This window comes from Capricornis sumatraensis, chromosome 1 (assembly GCF_032405125.1).
Source record: "Capricornis sumatraensis isolate serow.1 chromosome 1, serow.2, whole genome shotgun sequence".
Classification (NCBI taxonomy): domain Eukaryota; kingdom Metazoa; phylum Chordata; class Mammalia; order Artiodactyla; family Bovidae; genus Capricornis; species Capricornis sumatraensis.
This window is the reverse complement of record NC_091069.1, coordinates 24,211,894-24,234,247: the sequence shown is the minus strand read 5'-3', so window position 1 is coordinate 24,234,247 and position 22,354 is coordinate 24,211,894. Positions and strand designations below refer to the sequence as shown.

The 22,354-nt window shown below is 49.0% G+C and overlaps 1 protein-coding gene across 1 annotated transcript; it reads right to left on the bottom strand.

Annotated features, from left to right (window-relative positions):
• Positions 1 to 13,670: 13,670 nt before the first annotated feature.
• MYCN (MYCN proto-oncogene, bHLH transcription factor) lies at positions 13,671 to 17,146 on the bottom strand. Its single transcript, XM_068984140.1, has 2 exons — positions 16,360 to 17,146; positions 13,671 to 14,275 (listed from the first exon to the last, which is right to left on the bottom strand). The coding sequence occupies exons 1-2, from the start codon at positions 17,144 to 17,146 to the stop codon at positions 13,671 to 13,673; spliced, it is 1,392 nt and encodes a 463-aa protein (XP_068840241.1).
• Between the last annotated feature and the right edge of the window lie 5,208 nt (positions 17,147 to 22,354).

Genomic DNA, 22,354 nt, shown 5'->3' with positions numbered 1-22,354 from the left:
TGCATAGTACTTATTGGGGAACTTGGAAGATGTAGTCTATTTTCTCTATTTTAATGATGATGAACTTGAGGCCCAGCTGGGCCACTATGTAAACAAATCACCAAACACCCAACGTGAAACATGAGATGCACACAGCAGAAAAGGGTAGAGTGGTTGTAAGGGAGCACAGAAGAGGATTCAATGAATTCCAACAACATGGGTCACAGAAGGCTTTGTGGAAGAGACAGCCTATGAGCTGAGCCTTGAAGAATGGTGGTGTTGAGAAAGGGGGAACAGGGTAGCCTCCAGATAGAGGGATCACCAGGAAGAGACACACAGTGTCTTTACCCTGTGATAAACTTTATTGCTATGTGAACCCACAAATGCTATGGTTTCTGTCATTTGCAGCTTATTTTTCTTTGTTTAAAGAAAAATACTGAACAGAAATATAAAACGTTTAACTGGCATTTTCAGTTCTTTGAGGTACTCTGCACCAGGGCTGCTGGTACAGTTGTTCACATTGTATCCTACCCAAGAGGTGCCCTCCTGGGGCCAGGGGCGGGACTGGGGTGGGGAGTTGATATTCAGCTGCATTCTGTTCACCAAGCCGTGCATCCAGTGTGGTCTGCATCTGCCTAAAGAGGAGAGGAAAGTGAAAGTGTTAGTCGCTAAGTTGTATCCAACTCTTTGAGACCCCATGAAAGTATAGCCCTCCAGGCTCCTCTGTCCATGGAATTCACCAGACAAGAATATCGAAGTGGATTGTCACTCCCTTCTCCAGGGGTTTTTCCTGACACAGGGATCGAAACTGAGTCTCCCACACTGCAGGCAGCTTCTTTCTGTCTGAGCCACCAGGGGAGAGAAGAAGCCTTTCTCTAATTCATGCAAAGGTGCCATGTAGGCTCTTGGTAGGCAGTGCTGCAGATCAGAAGAAATAAGAAATCCATAGCATTCAAAGCAATTGTTTCTGGACTTCCCTGGTGGTGTGGTAGATAGGAATCTGCCTGCCAAAGCAGGAGACACGGTCCAATCCCTGGTCCAGGAAGATCCTACATGTATCATAGCAACTAAGCCCGTGCGCCACAACTACTGAGCCTGTGCTCTAGGACCTGAGAAATGCAACAAGAGAAACCACTGCAATGAGAAGTCCATATACTGCAACGAAAGTAGCCCCCGCTCACTGGAGCTAGAAAAAGCCCACCTACAGCAAAACACTCAACACAACAACCTCCCCCACCCCCAGCCCCCGCCAAAATTTGTTTTTGTCAGAGTCTAAGTGTCTGCTGATATCCCAAAATCTGTTATTTGGGGTAAGACGGAAAAAAAGAGAGAGAGAGAGAACTGTCCCCACCAATCCGGGTGGCTTTTAGATTTTGTATGGACACAGTGTGAGTGCATGTAGTCACTGTTTGATCTCCTTTTAGTCTGGGGACATAACAATGTTAGTCTGAGTTAGAACATACTCAGCAACCAGATTTTAAGAAGATTCTTTCATCCACCACAGACACGTAAGGACCAGAAATCTACAGATTATGGGAACAAGAACGACTTCAAACATAACACAATCCAAAACCTTCATTTTACAGAAAGACACAGTATAGAGAGAGGTTTCCCAGGTGGTTCAGTGGTAAAAGAATCTGCCTGCTCGATCCCTGGGTCAGGAAGATCCCCTGGAGGAGGAAACGGCAACCCACTCCAGTGTTCTTGCCTGGGGAATCCCATGGACAGAGGATCTGGTGGGCTTCAGTCCATGGGGCCACAAAGAGTCAGACACAACCAAGTGATTGAGCATACACAGTATATAGAGAGACACAGTATATAGAGACACATTCAATCAGTCGTTCATCACTTGCTGCTTGCTTACTATGTGCAAAATTCATTCTAGAAAATACGGAACAAAGGCCAGAGAGCCTCTTACCCCTAGTAAGAGAGATAAGACCCAAATACATAATAAAATAATAATTCATGACCTAATAAAGATACAAAACAAACAGGCATATTCATATGTATTTACATGTTTATGGAGAAATCTAGAAACATGTACACCAGCATTTTAATAGTTGCTCTCTCTGAAGGGTGGGTTACTAGTGATATTTTTGTTTCCTTTTTATACTTCATTGGCTATTTTTTTTTCATAGTGACCTCTTCATAGTGTGAAGTTTTGTGAAGGAGAGACCTTAAAGCTAGTTCCTGGAAGATGCGTGGGCTTTGGATGTGAGAAGATGAGTGGAGGGAAGAAGACCAACAAGGCTTGACATAGAAGAAACTGAGCAGTGGCCTCGCTGAGCCAATTCTGAGGCTCCCAAAGGTCTGGGCTCCTCCCACCAAGTTCAGGAGTGCTGAGGAGCCCCCCAAGAGAAGCAAGCACGAAGATTACTAGCTATTGAAGCTGACAAGCACTATCCAGGGTAATTTTGTATGGCTTAAATATATTCCAACAAAGGTCTGTCTAGTGAAAGCTATGGTTTTTCCAGTAGTCACGTATGGATAGGAGAGTTGGACCATAAAGAAGGCTGAGCATCGAAGAATTGAACTTTTGAACTGTGGTGTTGGAGAAGACTCTTGAGAGTCTCTTGGGCTGCAAGGAGATCCAACCAGTCCATCCTAAAGAAAATCAGTCCTGAATCTTCATTGGAAGGACTGATGCTCAAGTTGAAGCTCCAATACTTCGGCCACCTGATGCGAAGAACTGACTCTTCAGAAAAGACCGTGATGCTGGGAAAGATTGAAGGTGGGAGGAGAAGGGGACAGCAGAGGATGAGATGGTTGGATGGTACCACCAGCTTGATGGACATGAGTTTGAGCAAGCTCTAGGAGTTGGTGCTGGATGGAGAGGCCTGGCACACTGCAGTCCATGGAGTCACAAAGAGTCAGACACTATTGAGTGACTGAAATGAGCTGAACTAAATATGCTTATATGTTCTTCCAGAGTCAGGTGAGACCCAACTGAATCCCTCTCCTCAGACCCCATGGCAAGTTCCCCATTGCATGGAAGTGGTCCTTAGACTCCACCCATCCATCTCACCTGCTGCCCCAGGGTGCACTTGTACCTTAAACACACTCCATTCATACCTCCATGCAGCTCTGGTTGCCCCTTAACCCAGAATGGTCTTCCTGCCTTTCCCCTTCATGCCAACCACCCATCTTTAAGGCTACCTTGCATACCATCTCCTTTATGGGAAGGCTCTCTTGTGCATCCTGCAACCCCAAGTCTCTGAAAACTATCTGCATTCACGTCTCACCTTCCTTCCCAGGTGATGGTCAGAGTCCTCTGCAGACATGACTGTTCTTCCCCCGAGCCCTTCATCTCCTTCACCTGCCCACAGGTCCCATCCCTGAAAGGGTTGAATAGAACGGCATTGAATGCTTTACATTTTGCTGTGGAGCCCTAGTACAGGAAGGGCAAATGTCACATGGCTCAGGAGACTTGGGGAGCCAGGCATTCTGTAATCCCCTAACTCCAAGAAATCAAAGCAACATTGTATTTCGACTTCACAACACATTCTGTGATCAGGCATCACAGCAGCATTTTATAGAGGAAGTAGGGATGTGGAGAGGGAATCCCCACACTGCAGCCATTCTGCACTTAAGGGCTGACTCTCCCAGGGCCCTCCAGCATGAGATTTATAATAAGGGTACCATCTGCATATTGAAGAGTCCCCAGATCAACTCTCATTCCCAAGCTCCAGGCCCTTTGTCCCTTCTCTTAATAATATGCACATATCATTAACATGACAGACCCTTTCCCCTTCAGGGGGCCTGGGAAGGGAGGATCTTCAGCTGGGCACTTGTGCCCCTTGAATAAGGATTTTCAGAATGTGGAAACTATTGATCCCTGGGAGTTAACTGAGGGTGACTCCCCAAAGCTAAATATATGTAAACATCTCTTTTAAAGATGCCTAAAGTGGCTCAGACAGTAAAGAATCTGCCTGCAATGGGGACCTGAGTTTGATCCCTGGGTCAGGAAGATCCCCTGGAGGACAGCATGACAACCCACTCCAGTATTCCTGCCTGGAGCATCCCATGGACAGAGGCGCCTGGCGGGCTACAGTCCATGGGGTCGCAAAGAGTTGACAGGACTTAGTGACTAACATTTTCACTTTCAGAAGGTCTATTTGACTTGCCTTCTCCTTCATCCTGTGAAAGAACCCACCTTTAAATCTTCAGGGATGCCATCCTCCTTCCACTGCCCCTCTCCCTCAACAGACTTCTCCAAAGTGGTTTCACAACCGCCAATAAAAAGGAAACTCCACCCGGGAGTCATGAATCTCACAGATGACGTTAACAGCAATTTCATCACAGGGTCTTCAACCCAGGGAAAGAAGCCCCAAGCCCTGTTTAGGTGCCTGAACTGTAGCTTCTCTGATGAAACAGAGTGCGCCTCCAAACTGGGTCTTGGGGAGGATTTTATGCCACGTGTCCCAGGCAGTCTCTGGGACCAGTCCCATCCCCAGATGGCTTTAGGAAGGCCATCCCCTCACTGCTTGGGATTATTTGGTGACTTCAAAATTGCTCCTTTGGCTCCTTACAAAGACTTAAAAAATAAAGGGGATGCAAGAAGGGCCAGACTAGAAGACAGAAGCCAGCATCATGGTCACGCCTCCATAGCATTTTTGTTATCATCACTGTTATTAATGTTATCATCATCATTATCTTGAAGGAGACCCAGAAGCTGAGAGACGTATAGGGGACCAGCCAACCGGATGTGGGTCCCCAGCCTTTGTTACCCTCCCATCTTCCCATTCCTGGTTGACAGCATCTCCAAAGGAAAAGAGAGATTTCTCCTCCTTCCACAACCTCAGGATGACTCGTTCCAGGTCACCTAGCAGAGGTTCCAGAGTTCAAATCCCGATGCTTGGACACCAGAGCAATATTCTTTCCAGCTCATCTTTGCTTGCCAGGCCCTTGAACTCTGCAGGGCTGGTTGAGCCCTCAGGGTATGTGTGGTGAGGGTTCCATCTTCAGCCTCCAGGCCTACCCAGCTAGCCTGGCCGAGCTGGTCCCACCCTACAGTGACAGCACAGCAAGCACTGAGGCCGTGTGGGTTGGGCTTAGCAATGGGAACTCTCCACTCCGATGTGCCTGGAGACTGGGTGTTTACTGGGACACAGGACTTTCAGTTTTAAAACTGGGACAGTCATGGGCCGACTGGGACCAGTCAATCATGCTAGGTAAAGGCAGGGGATGGGAGTGGGGGAAGATACCACATCCCAGTTCAGTTCAATCCAGTCGCTCAGTCGTGTCCAACTCTTTATGACCCCATGGACTGCAGCACACCAGGCTTTCCTGTCCATCACCAACTCTCGGAGTTTACTCAAACTCATGTCCATTGAGTCGGTGATGCCATCCAGCCATCTCATCCTCTGTCAAACCCTTCTCCTCTTGCCTTCAATCTTTCCCAGCATCAGGGTCTTTTCCAATGAGTCAGGTCTTCACATCAGGTGGCCAAAACATTGGAGTTTCAGCTTCAGCATCAGTCCTTCCAATGAACACCCAGGACTGATCTCCTTTAGGATGGACTGGTTGGATCTCCCTGCAGTCCAGGGGACTCTCAAGAGTCTTTCTCCAAATCCACAGTTCAAAAGCATCAATTCTTCAGCGCTCAGCTTTCTTTAAAGGCCAACTCTCAAAAAAGGGCTTCTCCTTCTGAAATGGAAACACTGTGGAGATAGCATGTGAATGGCAGTGAGCACCACAGTAAGCCTTCCTCGGTGGGTCCTACTCCAGTTACCCAGCCCTTGGCATCCATGCCTCCAACGAAGTGGGGGCTTAATCAGTTAAATGCTGCTTCTTTGCTCCAACATGTTCACATTGTGTTTCGTCACAGTGGACAAGAAAAAAGTCCTCCTGGGATTGCCCAACCAGCAGAACCCACAGCCACATACAACACAGCAGCCTCCACACACATGCAGCCAACGGTAAGGGAGGCTCAGACCTCGGTGACTAAATGACATGCGCACTTATATTACCCAGAGGAATTTCCAAAGAGGAGACATGATCTCCCAGAGCTGTCAAATGAAATGCCTTCACAGCCATCCAGGGAGTTTACAAGACAACAACCCGGAAGACACGGAGAAAACCTCCAACTTCGTTATTTTAATTATTTTAATGAGATGTTTGGGGAACAGGGTTTCTAGTAGAAAGATGCTTTTCCCTCAAGAGAGACTATAATATATTAGTTCAGAGAATTCAGAAGAAGGACCAATATAGGATTAGAAAGATCTACTTTCATATCCAAATGCAAACCAACCACTTACAATAGTAAACTTTGGTCTCAACCCTGCCCTCCTTGTCAACAAAGATGCCTCTTAACTATAGCTTGAGCATCTTCAGATCTATGGTATCTGTATAAATTCCCTGTTCTTCTCAGCTTTATGCCAAAGAAAAGTGGCTACAGCAACCCAAGCGAATACTCAAGGTATTAGCTGTCTGTTATCATATTCTGCTTTCATTTGAGCAACCCAATTAAGAACTGAATTTATCATCGTTTTCTCTAGTTCCAGATGAGACAAGCCTGTGTATCCAGTTGCACAAATTGAGAATCTCTAGCTGGCTGTGAACAATGAGTCAAGTCTTTTCGCTGGTAATAATTATTGAATATTATGGGACAGTTACTTGTTAAAGGTACCATAGAGCAGAGCAATCAGAGATATGCCTGTTGCCTTTAAAGGTGTATCTTAGCTGGGGGAAACCTACTTAGAGATGAACCCAGAAAGCAAACAGTGAAGTAAGAGGCACACGCTGAATAAGAGCTGACTGTGGCAATAGGAACTCATAAAGGACTCCCCAGCTTCCACAGTGCTGTCCCATTCTTCATACACTGTATGGCATTCCCTATTAGAACCTTGGGGGTGATGACTGCTATTGTTGTTTGAGAGTTATAGAAAGTGAGAGGCAGAGGGAAGTGGCTTACCCTCAGCCACAGACTGAGTAAATGGCAGAGCCTAGCCCTGCTTTTCACCCAGAGCTTCCTGGAGACTGGAGAAGGTTCCCACACACTGCAGATATTTGTAGCAATCCAAGGCATCAGACACTCCCAAAATTCAATGACTCTCCTTAGAACTGAAAGGACTTCCCTGGCAGTCTAGAGGTTAAGACCCCCTCTTTCCCAAAGCAATGGTCACAGGTTCAATCCCTGGTGGGGGAAGATCTTGGTGCATGGTGTTGCTAAAAAGAAAAGAAAGAAAAAAAAAAGCAAAATACAAAATTATCAAAAGATTTAAAAAAAAGAAGAAGAACTGAAATGGAGCCTTGGAAATCACCAACTCCAACCCCTTTCCCTTCCAGACAAGACAATAGAGAACCAATCGCTTACCTCCTGTGCCAAGACTGCAAATAGCAAATAACTGAGCTAAGATCCAAGCCCCGAACAAGTATTTTTATTTCCCAGAGTTGCCTCCCGGTCCACAGGTAACATCGTTCTGTAGGCTGAAAGGACTGCTTTCATTGTCCCCTTCAGGAAAATAGTGGACGGTAATATAAGATCCAAAATTCAATGGGTAACAAGCTATGGATTTGTGAAAAAATAGACTTATCTCTCGCAAACCACCTCCCTAAAGCCTGCTGAAATTCTTGGGGTTGCTGAAAGGCAGAAGAAAATTGATTTCACCTTGCCTCTTTAGGCCACATCTCGCAGCACCCCAACTGTGTTTAACACAGGGGTATGTGCTGTGTGTGTTCTCCTGATATACATTGTACCATAGGTTTGTCTGCTTCAGCCATAAAAAGGCTCTGTTACTTCTCCTGGTCAAAGGTTTCAAGATGAATGTCTTGTAGCAGGATACGCCAATATCAAAAGAGATCAGGTAACTCTGGTCAGTGGGCTATGAAGAGATTTCCTTTACAAGTAAGGAAAACTAATAAACCATTGTAGAAGGCGTCGATGTTCTGCCACACTCAAATTCCTAGGCTTCGTCTTAAAATAGGCTTCAAAGCTCACATTCATTTGTTTCCAAGGTACCCGTTTTCAGGTTTTGTAAGGCCTCTATTGAGGAACAAAAGTCTGCAAAGTTCTTGTTAAGCGCAGGCTTGTGAATTTGTTCTACCAGCAAAGGTTTGTTTTTTGTTTTTTATAAAAAGATTCTTTTCCCTAGTAACATACTAGGGAAATGGAGAAAGGAAGGTTTCTGTTAACAAGAAATCAGATTATTGAATAGACGTACATCATTCCCAGCATGCACCAGGCACTATTCCACGTGCCACGTGTTAGCTAATTTCTGAAATCCCCCAGAAGCCCAGGCGAAGTACATGGTGCCTTCAACCCTAAAGTGCCTGTGGGGAAACTACACAGCCCAGAGCTTTTCTGTGGGAGTCAGATTCAAACTGGACACTCTAACTCTAGAGCACGCTCAGCTACGGCTTTCTCATGCTTCCCTTTGGGGTAGGAAAGAAGACATTATTGGGGCAACTTTGCAGACATCCAGAGGAAGACGCAGAAGGAAGCGCCTTGAACTGGGAAGACTGATGGCACAACTGTGCCCCAGGGTGCTCTCCGCCGGCCCTGCCCCTCAGCTCCAGGGAAACTTCCAGATCATTCTACTCTAAACTGCAACTCTCTTCCCTCCTGCTGTGGCACCTTAGAATTCCTCCATCCTGTTCTCGTTTCACAGCATTCACCACCTTATTCAGTGCTATTTAATTCAGTTGATTATTTTCTTTCTTTTTTACCGTTGTCACCCTCTCCGAGAATATAAGCTTCCTAAATCATGGATTTGGGGGAGTTTCGTCTCTTGTTCACTGATGTCTCCCAAGCTCCTGGATCTGTGCTTGGTGGGAGTGAAGTAAATGTTTGCTATGAAAGAGAGAAGGAACAGAAGGAAGAGGGGAGAGGGGGAGGGAGAGAAAGGAAGAAAGGAAAAAGAAAAGTGAGCGGACCATCTACTGCTTTTTCATCCAGTGTTCCACCTCTGAAATGGGACACCGAACTTGATGGCTGCTAGTGTTAGTCACTCAGTCGTCTCTGACTTTGTGACCCCAAGGACTGTAGCCCACCAGGCTCCGGTGTCCATGGAATTCTCCAGGCAAGAATCCTGGAGGGGGATGCCATTTCCTTCTCCAGGGGATCTTCCCAACCCAGGGATCGAACCCGGGCCTCCCGAACTGCAGGCAGATTCTTTACCATCCAAGCCACCAGGTAAGCTGCTTCCAAATATAATAACCTCTGATTCTAAAGACAATCCAAACCCAACCCAAATTAGGATTTTCAAAAGACAGCCATTATGGGGATGAAAAAGTCAAACCCAGAAGACCCAGTTCCCAACACAGGTATAGAATGAACCGGCCAGCCCTGCTGGAGAATTGTGAGACTCAGGTATAAAAACTTGGGTAATCTCTCGGATGCTACACAGAGGTGGGAAGATTGGAACCATTGTCACTACAGCGCAGGGGACCTGTGGCCTCAGATGAGTGTAAAGACTTCTTAGGCCCACAGTAGACCAGCAAACCAGCTCCCTCCAATAGCAAGTTCCATACCGGGAGCCTGGAGGAGGCGGATTCAGCCACAGGACCCCTCACAGACTTTGGATCAACCAAAGCTGGTGATATACTTCCCACCAAGGACTTGATTCCAGACTGTGGGCTCGCTGAAGACAGGCCTCCCGTGTGTGTTTCATTTTCACTTCCAGCAGTCTGTTTCCAAGGTTCACTGATGCCCGGTGGATCTGCTTCCCTGACAGGAGTTAGCCCAAGAGCTTGGGAACCCAGTTGGCAGGAGGCTCTCCATAATGGTTCTCACTGCGTTCCTTCCTCTGCTGCCTACTCAGCCATCAGCCCTTCTACCAGCTTCTGCCAAGGCCCTGTCATCTGCCAGCCACCTGGCCAGGACTGAAGAATCAGAGGTGAACAGAATGCTATACTTGCTTTAAGGGAGGTAGCTCAGCTGGTAAAGAATCCGCCTGCAAAGTAGGAGACCCTGGTTCGATCCCTGGGTTGGGAAGATTCCCTGGAGAAGGGATCAGCCACTCACTCCAGTATTCTGGACTGGAGAATTCCATGGACTGTATAGACCATGAGGTCACAAAGAGTCGGACACAACTAAGCAACTTTCACTTAATGGTCAAGGAGTTCTGGGAAGGTGATGAAGATAGCTCTTCTCTCTTCAGAGGTAATGAGGGATTAGGAGCTGAACACCCACCCCTCCCACCCTCCACCTTGGATATGAGAAATGCTCCGTGAAGGAGGTGATGTTGCATTTGCCATTCAAGGTTGAAAAATGTTTCAATAAACAGAAACTGGGTATCCCAAGAGGAAGGAATATAGTGGGACAAGTCGGAGGTGAGAGACCATGAGCGTGTGGTTGGAAGGAGTGGTGTCTGTGGAGGAGAAGGGATGATGGAGCTGGTGTCCAGGGTGGAAGCAGCCTCATGAGCTGGGCTGAAGATTTGGACTTAATCAGTCAGAGATCCCCAATCTCCAGGCCTTGGATTGGTACCTCCTGCCAGATCAGGGGCAGCATTAGATTAGAAATAAAATGCACAATAAATGTAATGCACTTGAATCATCCTGAAACCATCCCTCCCACTCTTCAGTCAGTGGAAAAATTGTCTTCCATGAAATCCATCCCTGGTGCCAAAAAAGGTTGGGGACCACTGCTATAAGTGGTGGGGAAGCACTGGAAGTTTTTGTGCAGGGTGAGCTAGCTAGGACTAATATGGAAACACTCTGTAGATGGATCGGTGAGCCAGGAGGTAAGGAAGCCACCATGTGACTGTGGGGAAAGCCAATAGCATGGGAAGAACATGGGGGTGATTATCAGAAAACTCCAGTCCCAGGTTATACCACTAATTTGATGTGGGATCCTATGACCCCATTCCATAAAATGAAGTAATGCAACAAGATGACCTCCACAATCCCTCCAAGTCCTATGATTTATTGATCTAACCAGTACAGAGTGGTTTCTCAAACAGTCTCAAAACTGCTCTTGGAATGCAAAGAGGGTCTGTCATGTTATTGAAAGGAGTGGTTCAATTCTTCTGTGACTACAGCAATTACTTTTTAGATAATTGCAGAACTAAATTGGGTGGCACTTTCCAAATGGCAAATAAGAGGTATTTTATTTTAGTTTTAATATTTTAATACATATTTTTGATCCACCTAAAGCAAAAAGTTCTTTTTAAGGTAGCATAAAGAACATTATTAAAAAGGTTGTAAAACTAACAATGAAAAACAGATCATAAACATTTAGAAGAGAATGGGCACTAAGTGTATAAAATTTGAAACAGAATTTGGCTCTGAGATTCCCAGCAGCCAAAGCAAAAATGAAGCTTGGTAGGAATGCCAATCTAGGGCCTCATTCATCTCAATGGTTTAATCTCCTCCAGGGCTGGAGTTCCAGTCATCTGAAACACTTCCTCATGCACCTTATGGGATAACAACAAACAGAAATTGGGATGACTGAGTTGAGTTTCAAGAATCTGAGGTCTCTTGGCTCATGGGTACAGACAAAATACAGAGACTGCAGGGAGATTTGGGGCCAGTAAAACACAAATAGATGGGAAGTCTTTTTGAATGACAATTCAAAAAGGACTTTCAAAGGGTGTTACTTTCTAGTGTGGGGATGGGGGCAAGGAGGGAGATTAAGGAGTAGAAAGATTTCAACATGGTCTGACCATAGGCAATACCACCAACTTCTTAGGAAATATGGCTGAAAAGCAGGCGGGGGAGGACCTCAGATTCTAAACTGCACTGGACTATGTAAAATGGCCAAAGCAGCTGGAGACCCACATGGCCTAGGGAAGCAAAGCCCTTTCTCATTCCTGGACCCATTTTCTTCTGAGCAGAGGTCTTTTCAGTACAAAGCTCCTATCTGAGATGAATGAAACCCTAGAGAAATGGCCTTGAATAGCACCAAAACCTAAGAGAAGTATTTGTAGGCTCTATTCTGAGAAGCTGAACACCTCCCCAACAAGGACATCACCTCCCATGATGGAAACTGTGAAATTGCCCCCTAGCTTCATTGCCATCCCCGTTCCCCAGACTCCAGAACCTGCAAAGGTTAATGCTGCTTCCATAGGCTAGTCCAAACTAACAGGAGTGTCAAGCGGACAGAGCTACACTCATACCCCAGTGCCTCTCCTGAAAGGATGGGGCACTTGATTGGGGCCACACAGTTGTCACACCACACATCAGTTAGCTTTTGGAGGGGAGGGACCAACTCCATCCTTATTTGGCTCCAATGCCTTAGCTTAGTAAATTCTTACCAGAGCTCTCTTCTTGGAAACCAACTACATATACTTTATGCCAAAATATAAAGCCATCAGCTAACAGGACGGGTTACCAACACCAAACACAACCAATTTGCAGAACTTGGGGCCTTAATTTTACTTCTCATTCTAAAGAATCTGATGTCACAGCTGTTAAAAGGACCCTGATGCTGGGAAAGATTGAAGGCAAAAGGAGAAGAGGATGGCAGAAGATGAGATGGTTAGATAGCATCACTGACTCGATGGACATGAATTTGAGCAGTCTCCAGGAGACAGCGAAGGACAGGGAAGCCTGGCGTGCTGTAGTCCATGGGATTGCAGAGTCAGATACAACCTAGTGACTAAACCACGTACGAAAATGTTTTGTAAACTATGCGATGCTATTGCTAGCACATATAGTCACTAATAACATATCGATATTGTATAATTTGGGAGAAAGCTCATAACCTTCCTAAGCTCAGTATCCTCCCCACCAAGGGGGGACAATGGCAACTTATCTTTGGAAAACCAAGTTCCCTCTCTAGATGATGTGCTCTTTACAATCGCTGCCTAAGAGGTAAGAGTTTAACCACTGCTATTAAGGAAAAATAAAAATGTTGCATCATTTAATTGCTATTTATTTTCATAAACATGAGGTATTTCAAAGTGCTATAAGATGCAGCACTAAATATATACATTTTGAAGAAATTAAACACAGAACTTTGCATTTACCCAGTTCTATGCACCAAACATGAACAAATACATTAACAAGAAGAAACAGGCTAGGAAAAAGGCATATATATATAGTAAATTTCTTTACAAAAGTTTCTTAGTTCAAAAAGTGATAAAGTAATATCTACTCAAAACTTTCACAACTCATTTTCATACGAAAATATAAGTATCAAATTTAGTTATGTATCAGCATCATACTAAAGTATACAGGCAGTGTAAGAATTAGTACAGTACATAACAGAGATTAACAATATATTTGTATACAAAACATGCTCCTCAAACATTGAGGTATTACAGTACTTAGGTGTGAACTTCCAGTCTAATACTGGCCGCAAAAGCCACCTCTCATTACCCAGGACGTATACAAAAAGGCAGGTGTGTCCATGGTATTTACAGAAATGTTCCCCAGGGGTATCAGTGGCAAACCCCCACGTGGCATCGGCTGGAACTTAAGCACCATTTTAAAAAGAAGGAATGACTTTCTATCTGGAAACTTGGAACAAACAAGGTGACTTCAACAGCCCCAGGAGGCTCCCAACGGTCACAGGCTTCAACCGCTGTCTCAGAAGTGACGCACAGGAAAGCCGCCAGGGTCACCAGCATCCCATCAATGCAGGTCCTGGTAGGACCCCTCATGTCCTGCTCCCCACCCCAGATCCGAACTCGACGGGGGACCGATTTGAAAGTAAACCAACATTCTTAATGTCAACACAAGGTTTGTTTAAAAAAAAAAAATCAAAATGTGCAAAGTGGCAGTGACTGTCCAGTTCTGAGATGCGTTCAGCAAGTCCGAGCGTGTTCAATTTTCTTTAGCAACTGCTGCTGTCTGGCCTGCAGCTTCTCCTTCTCCAGCAGAAGCTGGTGCTCCTCAGCCTGGAGGGAGTGGACATACTCGGTGGCCTTTTTCAAAATGACCACTTTGGCGGCCTTCTCGTTCTTCACCAGCTCTGGCACGTGGTCCCTGAGCGTGAGAAAGCTGGAGCGCAGGTCATTGCGGCGCTGGCGCTCCAGGATGTTGTGGTTCCGACGGCGCTCGCTGTCCTCCGAGTCAGAGTTGCGGGGGCTCAAGCTCTTAGCCTTGGGCGGGGGGACACTCTTGAGGGGCCGTGGGGAGGCTTCGCTCTTGATCTTCTTCTGGGGGGGTGCCTCCTCGCTCTCCACGTAGGGCGACGGGGCAGCATAGTTGTGCTGCTGGTGGATGGGAACACAGCGTTTGAGGATCAGCTCCCCTGACGCAGCCCTCCCGGGGCCCAGGGCTGCACTCTTGGGACGAACGGTGATGGTGAAGGTGGTGACAGCCTTGCTACTGGAGGACGACCGCCGCTTCTCCACAGTCACCACGTCGATCTCCTCCTCTTCGTCTTCCTCCTCCTCGTCTTCATCATCTTTGAGAACAAGATGAGAGTTATTCTCACGGTAAGGCACACAGGAATGAGATATACACAGTCTCACAAGGTAGGCCCCGGCACGTGGTCTGTTATTACTGATCCATCAGCATCAGTCTCTGAACAGAGATGTATATATTTTTTCCCTCCCCATCCTCATCCTCCATTCAAGCTTGAGTGGGTGGCAGAAACAAAAAGAACCTTGGCTTTGGAGTCAAGACAGAATGGAGTCAAGACAGAATGGAGTCAAGACAAGTCATCACAGTTTCCCCGGCAATGAAATGGGGAATGACACCATAGGTTAAGTTGAAGGGAGAATATATAGACAGAAGCTCAATAAAACAGTAAGCTTTCATCATCGTCGCTAGTCTGCCCCGTAGACTTATTTATATTTCCATCTCCATACTTAACTGACACTTCTCATTTTAGGAGCCTCAGCTAGCCACTACTTACACACGATGGAGTTTGATTTTTAAGTCAAATAAACTTAAAGAACAATTTAATTAACTAAAGGAGAAAAATACCTTGTCTTCCATGAACATGAGTTCTATACAGTAAGCAGTTTTTCAGCTAACAAAGATTAAACCTTAACTGCAAAGTTGTAATCCACCGGAGCTCTAAACCCAAATAGCGGGCACCTCTTCTCAAAGTCACCACCAACAGCCATTCCCCACCCCACCCCCCTTTTCATTTACTACCAGGCTTGGATAGAAAATTATTGTTTAAAATGCAAGCATGAAAATCAAAACACATCTTCGGCTTGATCTGAAGGGGACCGGAAAGCTGAACAATTGTGGGATTTGTTCTAAAGCCGAAATGTGAGGCTGTTCCAGTCTGTGGGTCCCTTTAAGCCAATGTTTTGGTTTTCTGCCAAGAAGACAGCTGTTGGAAGGAAGTGCTTCCTCACCGAAAGCTGTCAAGGCACAGACATTAAAGGGACAGACCCGTTCAAACTGGAGGCTTATCACCAAGTTTCCTTCCAGGAGCCTGGGACCAATCTGTCCTCAGCCCCAAAGGAAATTTAGGCTTTTTATGCATCTGTATTCTGAAAACACTGGATTTCAAGGTCCCAGGCTCCCAGCTCCAGGGACAAGAGCTATTCCAGTATTTGAGTAGAGTGCTTCACTTCCAGGCAAAATCTTGGTTTTAACCCTACCCTTCAGTTTCAGCAGCAGGCACACAATAGAACTAATCAATGAGTGCTCCAGGGTGTGAGCATTCCTAGACAGCCGGCTAAGGGCCCGCCCTCACCTTTGAAGGGCACTGGGTTACAGAAACAACTCGGATCTGAAATTAGTCCTAGAATTCTGGCTAGAAGACAAAACCCGGCCGGTTTTCACTGCACACTGTAAAGAGGCCGCCCCTTGAGAATGCACACAACCGCTGTGGTACTTGCCGCCAGCTGCTCAATAAAGAGAGGAGGGGTGGCCCCCCACCCCCAGCCTTTCCGATCCTCGCTCGCCCGCCGGCCAGCATATCGCCGCCTGCTGGCGACCGACCAGAAGCAAATAGCCCACCACCCAGAGAGAGGGAAGGTACGGAGGTTTGAAAAAAATAAAAAATAAAATCGGTACTCGCGATTTGTGCAATGCCCCTTAACTTCCTGCACCCTTAATAGGATTTTGCACAGGCCTGCCGTTTATGGAGCGTCTCTCCAGCCTTGACCTGTGTCTCAGTCTTTTTGCACCCCTTGGGCTAACAGGTTTCTCTGTCCAAGCAATGCAGCCTGTGGCCCCCTGAACTCCAACTCAGCTTTAACCACTCAACTTTTCCTAATTTGCCCCCCACCCTTGGAGGGCACGCTGCCGAGAGAGATGCGGGACCGGGTGGGGGTCAGTGATGGAGTCAGGCTCCCGGAGGGAGCTGAAGAAACTTCAGTTAACCTGAGGCTGGAGAACACAGCTTTCACTCACCCTCTCCTCCGAACTCTGGGGATCTGCTTGGGAAAAACCTAACCTCTCAGCCATCAGCACTGTCTCCAAAATACTCTCTCCCAAAGCCAGAACTCGTGAACCACAAACGGGGCGGGGCCACCCCAGCCCCAGCGCCCCAAGGAGGCAGCCGGACCCTGGCTCCCGCTTTACCTGAATCGCTCAGGGTGTCCTCTCCGGAGGTGCTGAGGGCCTTGTGGTCACTGGCGCTGGCCAGGCGGCCGCCGGTGCGCGGAAGGGCGACTACCGGGGCGGCCGCCGGGGCTGCACTGCCCGCCCCCGAAGCGACCGCGGCGGCTACCGCCGGGGCACCGGCCGGGGAGGCAGGCACGGGCGCGGGCTCGCGCTTGTTCACCGGGAACGGGAAGACCACGGCGGGATCCACGCACTCGGCGGCCGGGTGGGCGAGCTCGGCGGGCAGGGCGGCCCCGGGGCGGCCCGGCCCGGCAGCCGCGGCTCCGTGGCCGCGGCCCGGTGGGCTGGGGGCGCCCGGGGCCGGTGCTGCGGACCCCGCGGCGGGCGGCCGGCCGTGCTGTAGCTTCTCGCTCACCGCGCGCTCCAGCTTCTCGCGGGCTGAGAAGCCGCTCCACATGCAGTCCTGGAGGATGACCGGGTTGGGGGTGAGACCGCCCAGACCCCCCAGGCCGAACGCGTCCTCCTCGGCCGGGTTGCCCCACAGGTCGGCCTCGGGCAACAGCATCTCGGTGGCCCAGTTCGGGGGCTCGGGGCTGTGCTCCGGGAAGGCACGGCTGGGCGACAGAGGGGGGGTGGGCAAAAGCTCAAACTTCTTCCAGATGTCCTCCCCCGGGGGGGTCGAGTCGGGGCCGCCGAAGTAGAAGTCATCTTCGTCCGGGTAGAAGCAGGGCTGCAGCGAGTCAAACTCGAGGTCTGGGTTCTTGCAGATCATGCCCGGCATGGTGGACGCGGTGCAGCTCGGCATCGGCTCGCCTCCTGGCCCCCGAATGAGGGCTTCTTTCCTCTCCGCTCTTTTTAGTTCGGGGGGTGCTTCCTTCCCGTGGGGGGCGTTGAGGGCGGGGGCCTGCGCCAACCTCCGACACTGCAACCTACAGACACACCAGGAGAGGGTTGGCAAGCGGAGCCGGATACGGGGTTGGGGGTGGTGGGGGGGGGGGTACGACAAGCAGCGGTCACCCCCTCTTCCTCGGTTCCTCAGTCTCCCCTCCAAGCCCCCTACTCCGCCCAGCGCTCCCGAAGGTGGAGGAAGTGTCTCTCGCTCTCTCCCTCCCTCCTTTTGTGTACAAGCTGTCTACGACAAGGGTGGGAGGGGGCATGCAGATGCGGGGGGTGGTGGCCTGGCTCTGCAACTTTGGAAACTGCCATTTCATTCACACCAGGCAATGCCTGGGGGAAGGGGCTGTTCAAGGCTGCAAAATTCTAGCTCCCACCAGCTCGCAGACAGCTCCAGTGGCACCTAAGTAGGGCCAGCTGCTCAGAGGAAGCCCAGGCCTCCAACCCAGCAACTGGGTATAGGATTTAGAGTACCCTCAATTCCTCCTTTGTAAAATTGCCACCTCCGGACCGCAAGCAATAGCGGGGGAAGGGGAGGGGGCGGAATTCAGACAACTTTGCAAATGGAAAAAACCCTTTCTCTAGACCGAGACCAACAACAGGCACCTCAATCCTGAATCCGCGCTCCCCGCCTCCCCCCGCCAAAATTTGATGAGACGCCCCCAGCAGTCACTGGCTGCAGGCAAAGTACTGCCAATAGCTGATTCTGAACGTCTCTAACCCCACCCCCGCTGCTCCAAACCCCCAAGTACGCCCTCTTCCTGAGAGAGGCTGAACCCCAGTTCCTGGGAACGGTTCAGGGGCACCAGTGCTAAGAGGGTCTCGCGGAGAGCCGCTGTCTCCTCCGAGCTGGAGCAGCCGTGACCCAGATTACCACCGCAACGGCCTCGCCCTGCTGAACCCCTTTCGTCTTCCTCTGGGGGCACCCTTTGGAGACGAACCCAGTTTCGGGGTGGGGACGCACCAGCTCCCCATCAGTTCAGATGCAGACAAACGTTCTAGAGAAGGGTGAATTTCCTTTCGATGAAGCCATTACACCCCCCTGGCAAGGGCAGTAGAGGACTTAGGGCGGGTCTCTCCAGTCCCGGAGCCTTCGAGAGTGGAACTGGCTTTTCAGGGAAAACCCCGAGATGGTTTTGTTTCGGAAACAGTCCCCCGGGCATATGCGGGCCCCCGGTGCGTCAGCCGCGATCCCGTCCGGGGTTTGCCTTCCAGCCGCGCTCGCCTCTCCCGGGGCGCCGGTCCTTACCTCCCGCCGACTGCCGGGGATCCGGAGGCGATTCTGTGCGGGGGTCTCCGGGTGGCCAGGAACGGGGGGTGGTCCTCGGGTGGCTGCAGTCCGTGCGCGCTTGCGCCTGGCTAGCGCGAGCTCGGCTCCAACCCAGTTCCCAGGAGCCCCCCGCATCCACCCAGCGCGTCCAGACAGATGACTGTCACTGGCTGCGCTTTGAAGCTCGGGGGATATTATTAACTGAAAAATCTGACACACCCGGGGGGCGGGGAGAGAAGGGGGCTGCGGCACAGACAAGGGGGAGGGAGAAAGGCAGAGGAGCGCGGCTTTACCCCGCCCTCTTGATTTCCATAAAAATCAGGGGAGGCGCCAAGGCTTTCGCGCCAAAAGCCACTTGCTTTTCTTCTTTGCAGAACGGAGGCTGCAAAGCTGGGAAGCCCGGGGCGTGCTCCTCCCGCCCTTTTAGACCCCCAGGCTTGCACCGGGTGCACTCTGCGGACCAGCTGCGAATCGAGCCGTGCAATGCCGCACCCAGCCCGCGGGCCTGGCCATGGCTCGGCATTTAAAAAAACAAAAAATTTTTTTCCGGAGGGCTCCAGTGGTGTTGGTTGAGGTTGTGGGGTTGGGGCGGGAGGTGGTGGGGGACAGTTCAGAGGCTCCTAACCCAGCCCCCGCTTCGACCGCGCGAGTGTGCAGCTGAGCTCGAGGCCAATGTCCAGCCGGGCAGTGGAGGCGGGGGAAGGCGAGGAAGTGGGTGGTTGCTCGTGGGTGATCTCGGAAGAGAGGCGGGAGCCAGGGTGCAAAGTGGGAGGGAAAGGACGCGCCCATTTAGGAACGAGACCGCCGGAGGTTTTTCTAGTTTTAAATTGAAAGGAGAGGGGCGCCCCCTTGTTTGAAAATAAATAAATAAATAACTGCGGGCGACGAGGGTGGCGCAGCGGTGGTTTCTTCGGCCGAAGGCGACACCTCGCGGAGACCGCGCAGAAAGCGGAGCTGCTGGGCCTGGTCTCGGGGGGCGGGGGGGGGGGGGGGCGGATCGGAGCGCGGCCACCGGCGCCTTCCAGCCGCCCTGTGAACCTATCCCCACCACCGCGAGGGGGGAGGGGGTGGCGGCCTGGCCCCGTTTCCGCAGGAAATGGGCGAGAGGCTCCCCAAAACGTCTCCATGGGCTCCCGAGTTAGCCTTTCAAAAACCAGGGATTTCCCGAATTCTGGGGAGGCGGATGAGGTTCACATAGGAGTTGTGGTCCACAACTCTGGCAGCCCAAACCCTGGTTCGGAAATCTTGGCTCCTGGTTGTCGGAGGCAAAACGGTAAGCGGCTGCTGTCACTACTCAAGACTCTGTGCCTTGGTTTCTTCAGTTGCCAAATGGAGTTAGTAATGGTGCTTACCTCATAGAGCTGTTATTGAGAAATAATTTTGAAAGCACTGAGAACGGTGCCGAGCAGCACAGGGTGAGTGTTGAGTGTCAGCTATTGTTAATTACCAGACCCTGATAGATTCTTCCGGAAAAATGAACACCCTCACCTCTGCTCTTCCAACCCACCACCACTAAATGAAGATTTCTGAAATCTTCAGTTGGCTCTGATTAAGCTTTCCTGCAGATGTGTTGGGAGGCAGGGTTGACAGGGTTAAAGATTCTAGTACCCATATTCCCCAGAACAATCCCAGTCTCCCCGGCAGCCCTCTTAATAACCAAATGCACAACAAAGTGGGATTTCCCCTGGAAGAATTCCTCTTGGAATGATTTGGGGCAGGGAAACCTGCCCTCCTCCACCCCTGCCCTGCCCCCCAGGTTGGGGATGGGGGTGGGAAAGCTTCTCCACCTTTTTCCCAAACTGGAAATGCCAATCATCCTCTCCATTCATCTCCACATTCAAACTAGTTATGGATGAGGATGCGGAGGGGCAGAGGGCAGCCTGTAAAATGCTCACCTATTAGCATTTGTGAAGAATCCCCAGTCCTTACCCTGGATACCTACATAATTCAAGGGGAGGGGGCAGGTTCCTGGAGTCTTAGGAAGTGACCCATGAATGAGGATGAGCTGTCCTTCCAAACACTTTCATTATTATTTCCTTCCCATATGTAAAGCTCTAAACCCTTGCAAAAGTCTTTTATACCCCCTACTTCTGCTTTTCCCTAACTCCCTAATCTAAACCAAGCCCTCCTGCTGTTTTCTCCCCAAGCATCCCAGATTTTCCTTCAAAACACTTGCCTTCATTTGTAATGATATCTGCCTGGGAGAATTTGTTTACGGCCAGCTTCCCCCGAGACAAGGAGAGGAAACTGGCTCTGTCCTCCTCACCCTACCTGTGTCTGTCTTGCTCCGGGAGGCATCCACCTCGCAAAGCAGATACCTGTCCTACAGTATTGTATTGTTCAAGGCAGAGGTCCCCGAATGAGTCCTTCTGAAGCAGCCAGCTGTTTGGAGAGAGTTTCTGTTTGTCAGCAACAGAGGGAAAGAGGAATGATGACCACACGATCAAGGCAGCGGCCCCAGGAAGGGATCTCAGAATTGCCTGACCCACCCTTTTACCGACACGGCAGGGGAAGTGTCAGCAAGTCAGGTTGGCCCCTGTCGCTACAGAATCCTACCTTGTCCTCTCTCACCCGACCTGTACCCTTCACTGCAGCATTTGTCCTTTGTCAAGGGACAAAGTGCAGCAGAAAATGAGAAGACAAGAGACCCGGTTACTCTGTGTGCCTCCAAGCAAATTGTGTATTCTTCCTGGACCTCAATCTCTAATCTCATCCTTTTAATGCTAACCAATAATTACTGACAAGTCTGAATTTGAAGTTTAACAGAGTGATAAAGTTTTACAAGTATTTATTGGTACTTTCATTTGCAAATGGAAAGATAAAAGACTTTGTCTGTGGAGAAATCTTGCTACTGCTGGTTCCTTGTCTGCTTGTAGGGAAACCTTCAAATTCTTCTTCAAAAGGTTGAAACTCTCTCAGACTATATGGACACACATGAAATAAATCTTTAGAGGACTTGGAAGACAAGTTCAGCCAGCATCCACTCAGAACAGAGACGAGTGAAGGCACAGCCTCAATGAGCTCATCACAGACTGAGGGAGACGCATGCAAAATGGACCAACAGACAGGATGGAGTTGTCCACAGGATTCGGTTTATAAATAAGGAGATTTTTGAGGGAGAACAATGTTTTTGTCTACAAATCCCTTCTTTAAAAAACAGAGCTAAATCACACACACACACACACACACACGCACATTCAGAGGAGTCCAACCCATGATTGGCTAGGCGATCAAAAACCTCTAGATGTTTTTCCCAGATTGTGAGTTAAAGATCTGGATCCAGCTTCAGGGACCTCAGTCCTAAGAAACTTAACGGGTCCTTTCCTGCCCACCTCACCCCTCCACCACCAAAGTGTACATTTTTGCTGACTAAATACTTTTAAAATTCCTGACTCTTCATTTAGAATAAAGCTAGCTGCCTAACTTACCCAGTTACTAATGAATTAATTAAGCAACTTAATGAATGAATGAAACTTAAATTGAAGTTTTAAATTGGAAAAAGTCAGATAATAAAGTTAAAGGAAATATAGAGTGGCATTCTAAGACAGCCCAGAAACACAGACGGAAAATTTGAACATATTTGACAGCAATGAAAATTTTCAGTTATACTGAAAACACATCCAAAGTCAAAAGACAACGGTGTGATAGAAGAATATTCGCCTCATCTATAAGAGACAAAGAGCATATCCTATGTCTACAAAGAGCTCTTTCTTACACATCAAATAGAAAAGCAACCCGACAGAAATATGGGTCCAGGATAAGAGTAGATAATTTACTGAGTAGGAAATGCAAATTGTTCCTAAACATATGAAAAGATGCTCAGCTTCACTAGTAGTCAAGGAAATGCAA

Excerpts from the sequence above, each read along its gene's own strand:
- MYCN (XM_068984140.1), bottom strand. The coding sequence starts at position 17,146 with ATGCCGAGCTGCACCGCGTCCACCATGCCGGGCATGATCTGCAAGAAC. Across the intron at positions 14,276-16,359 it reads GGACACCCTGAGCGATTCAG|ATGATGAAGACGAGGAGGAG; the intron begins GTAAAGCGGGAG and ends TTGTTCTCAAAG.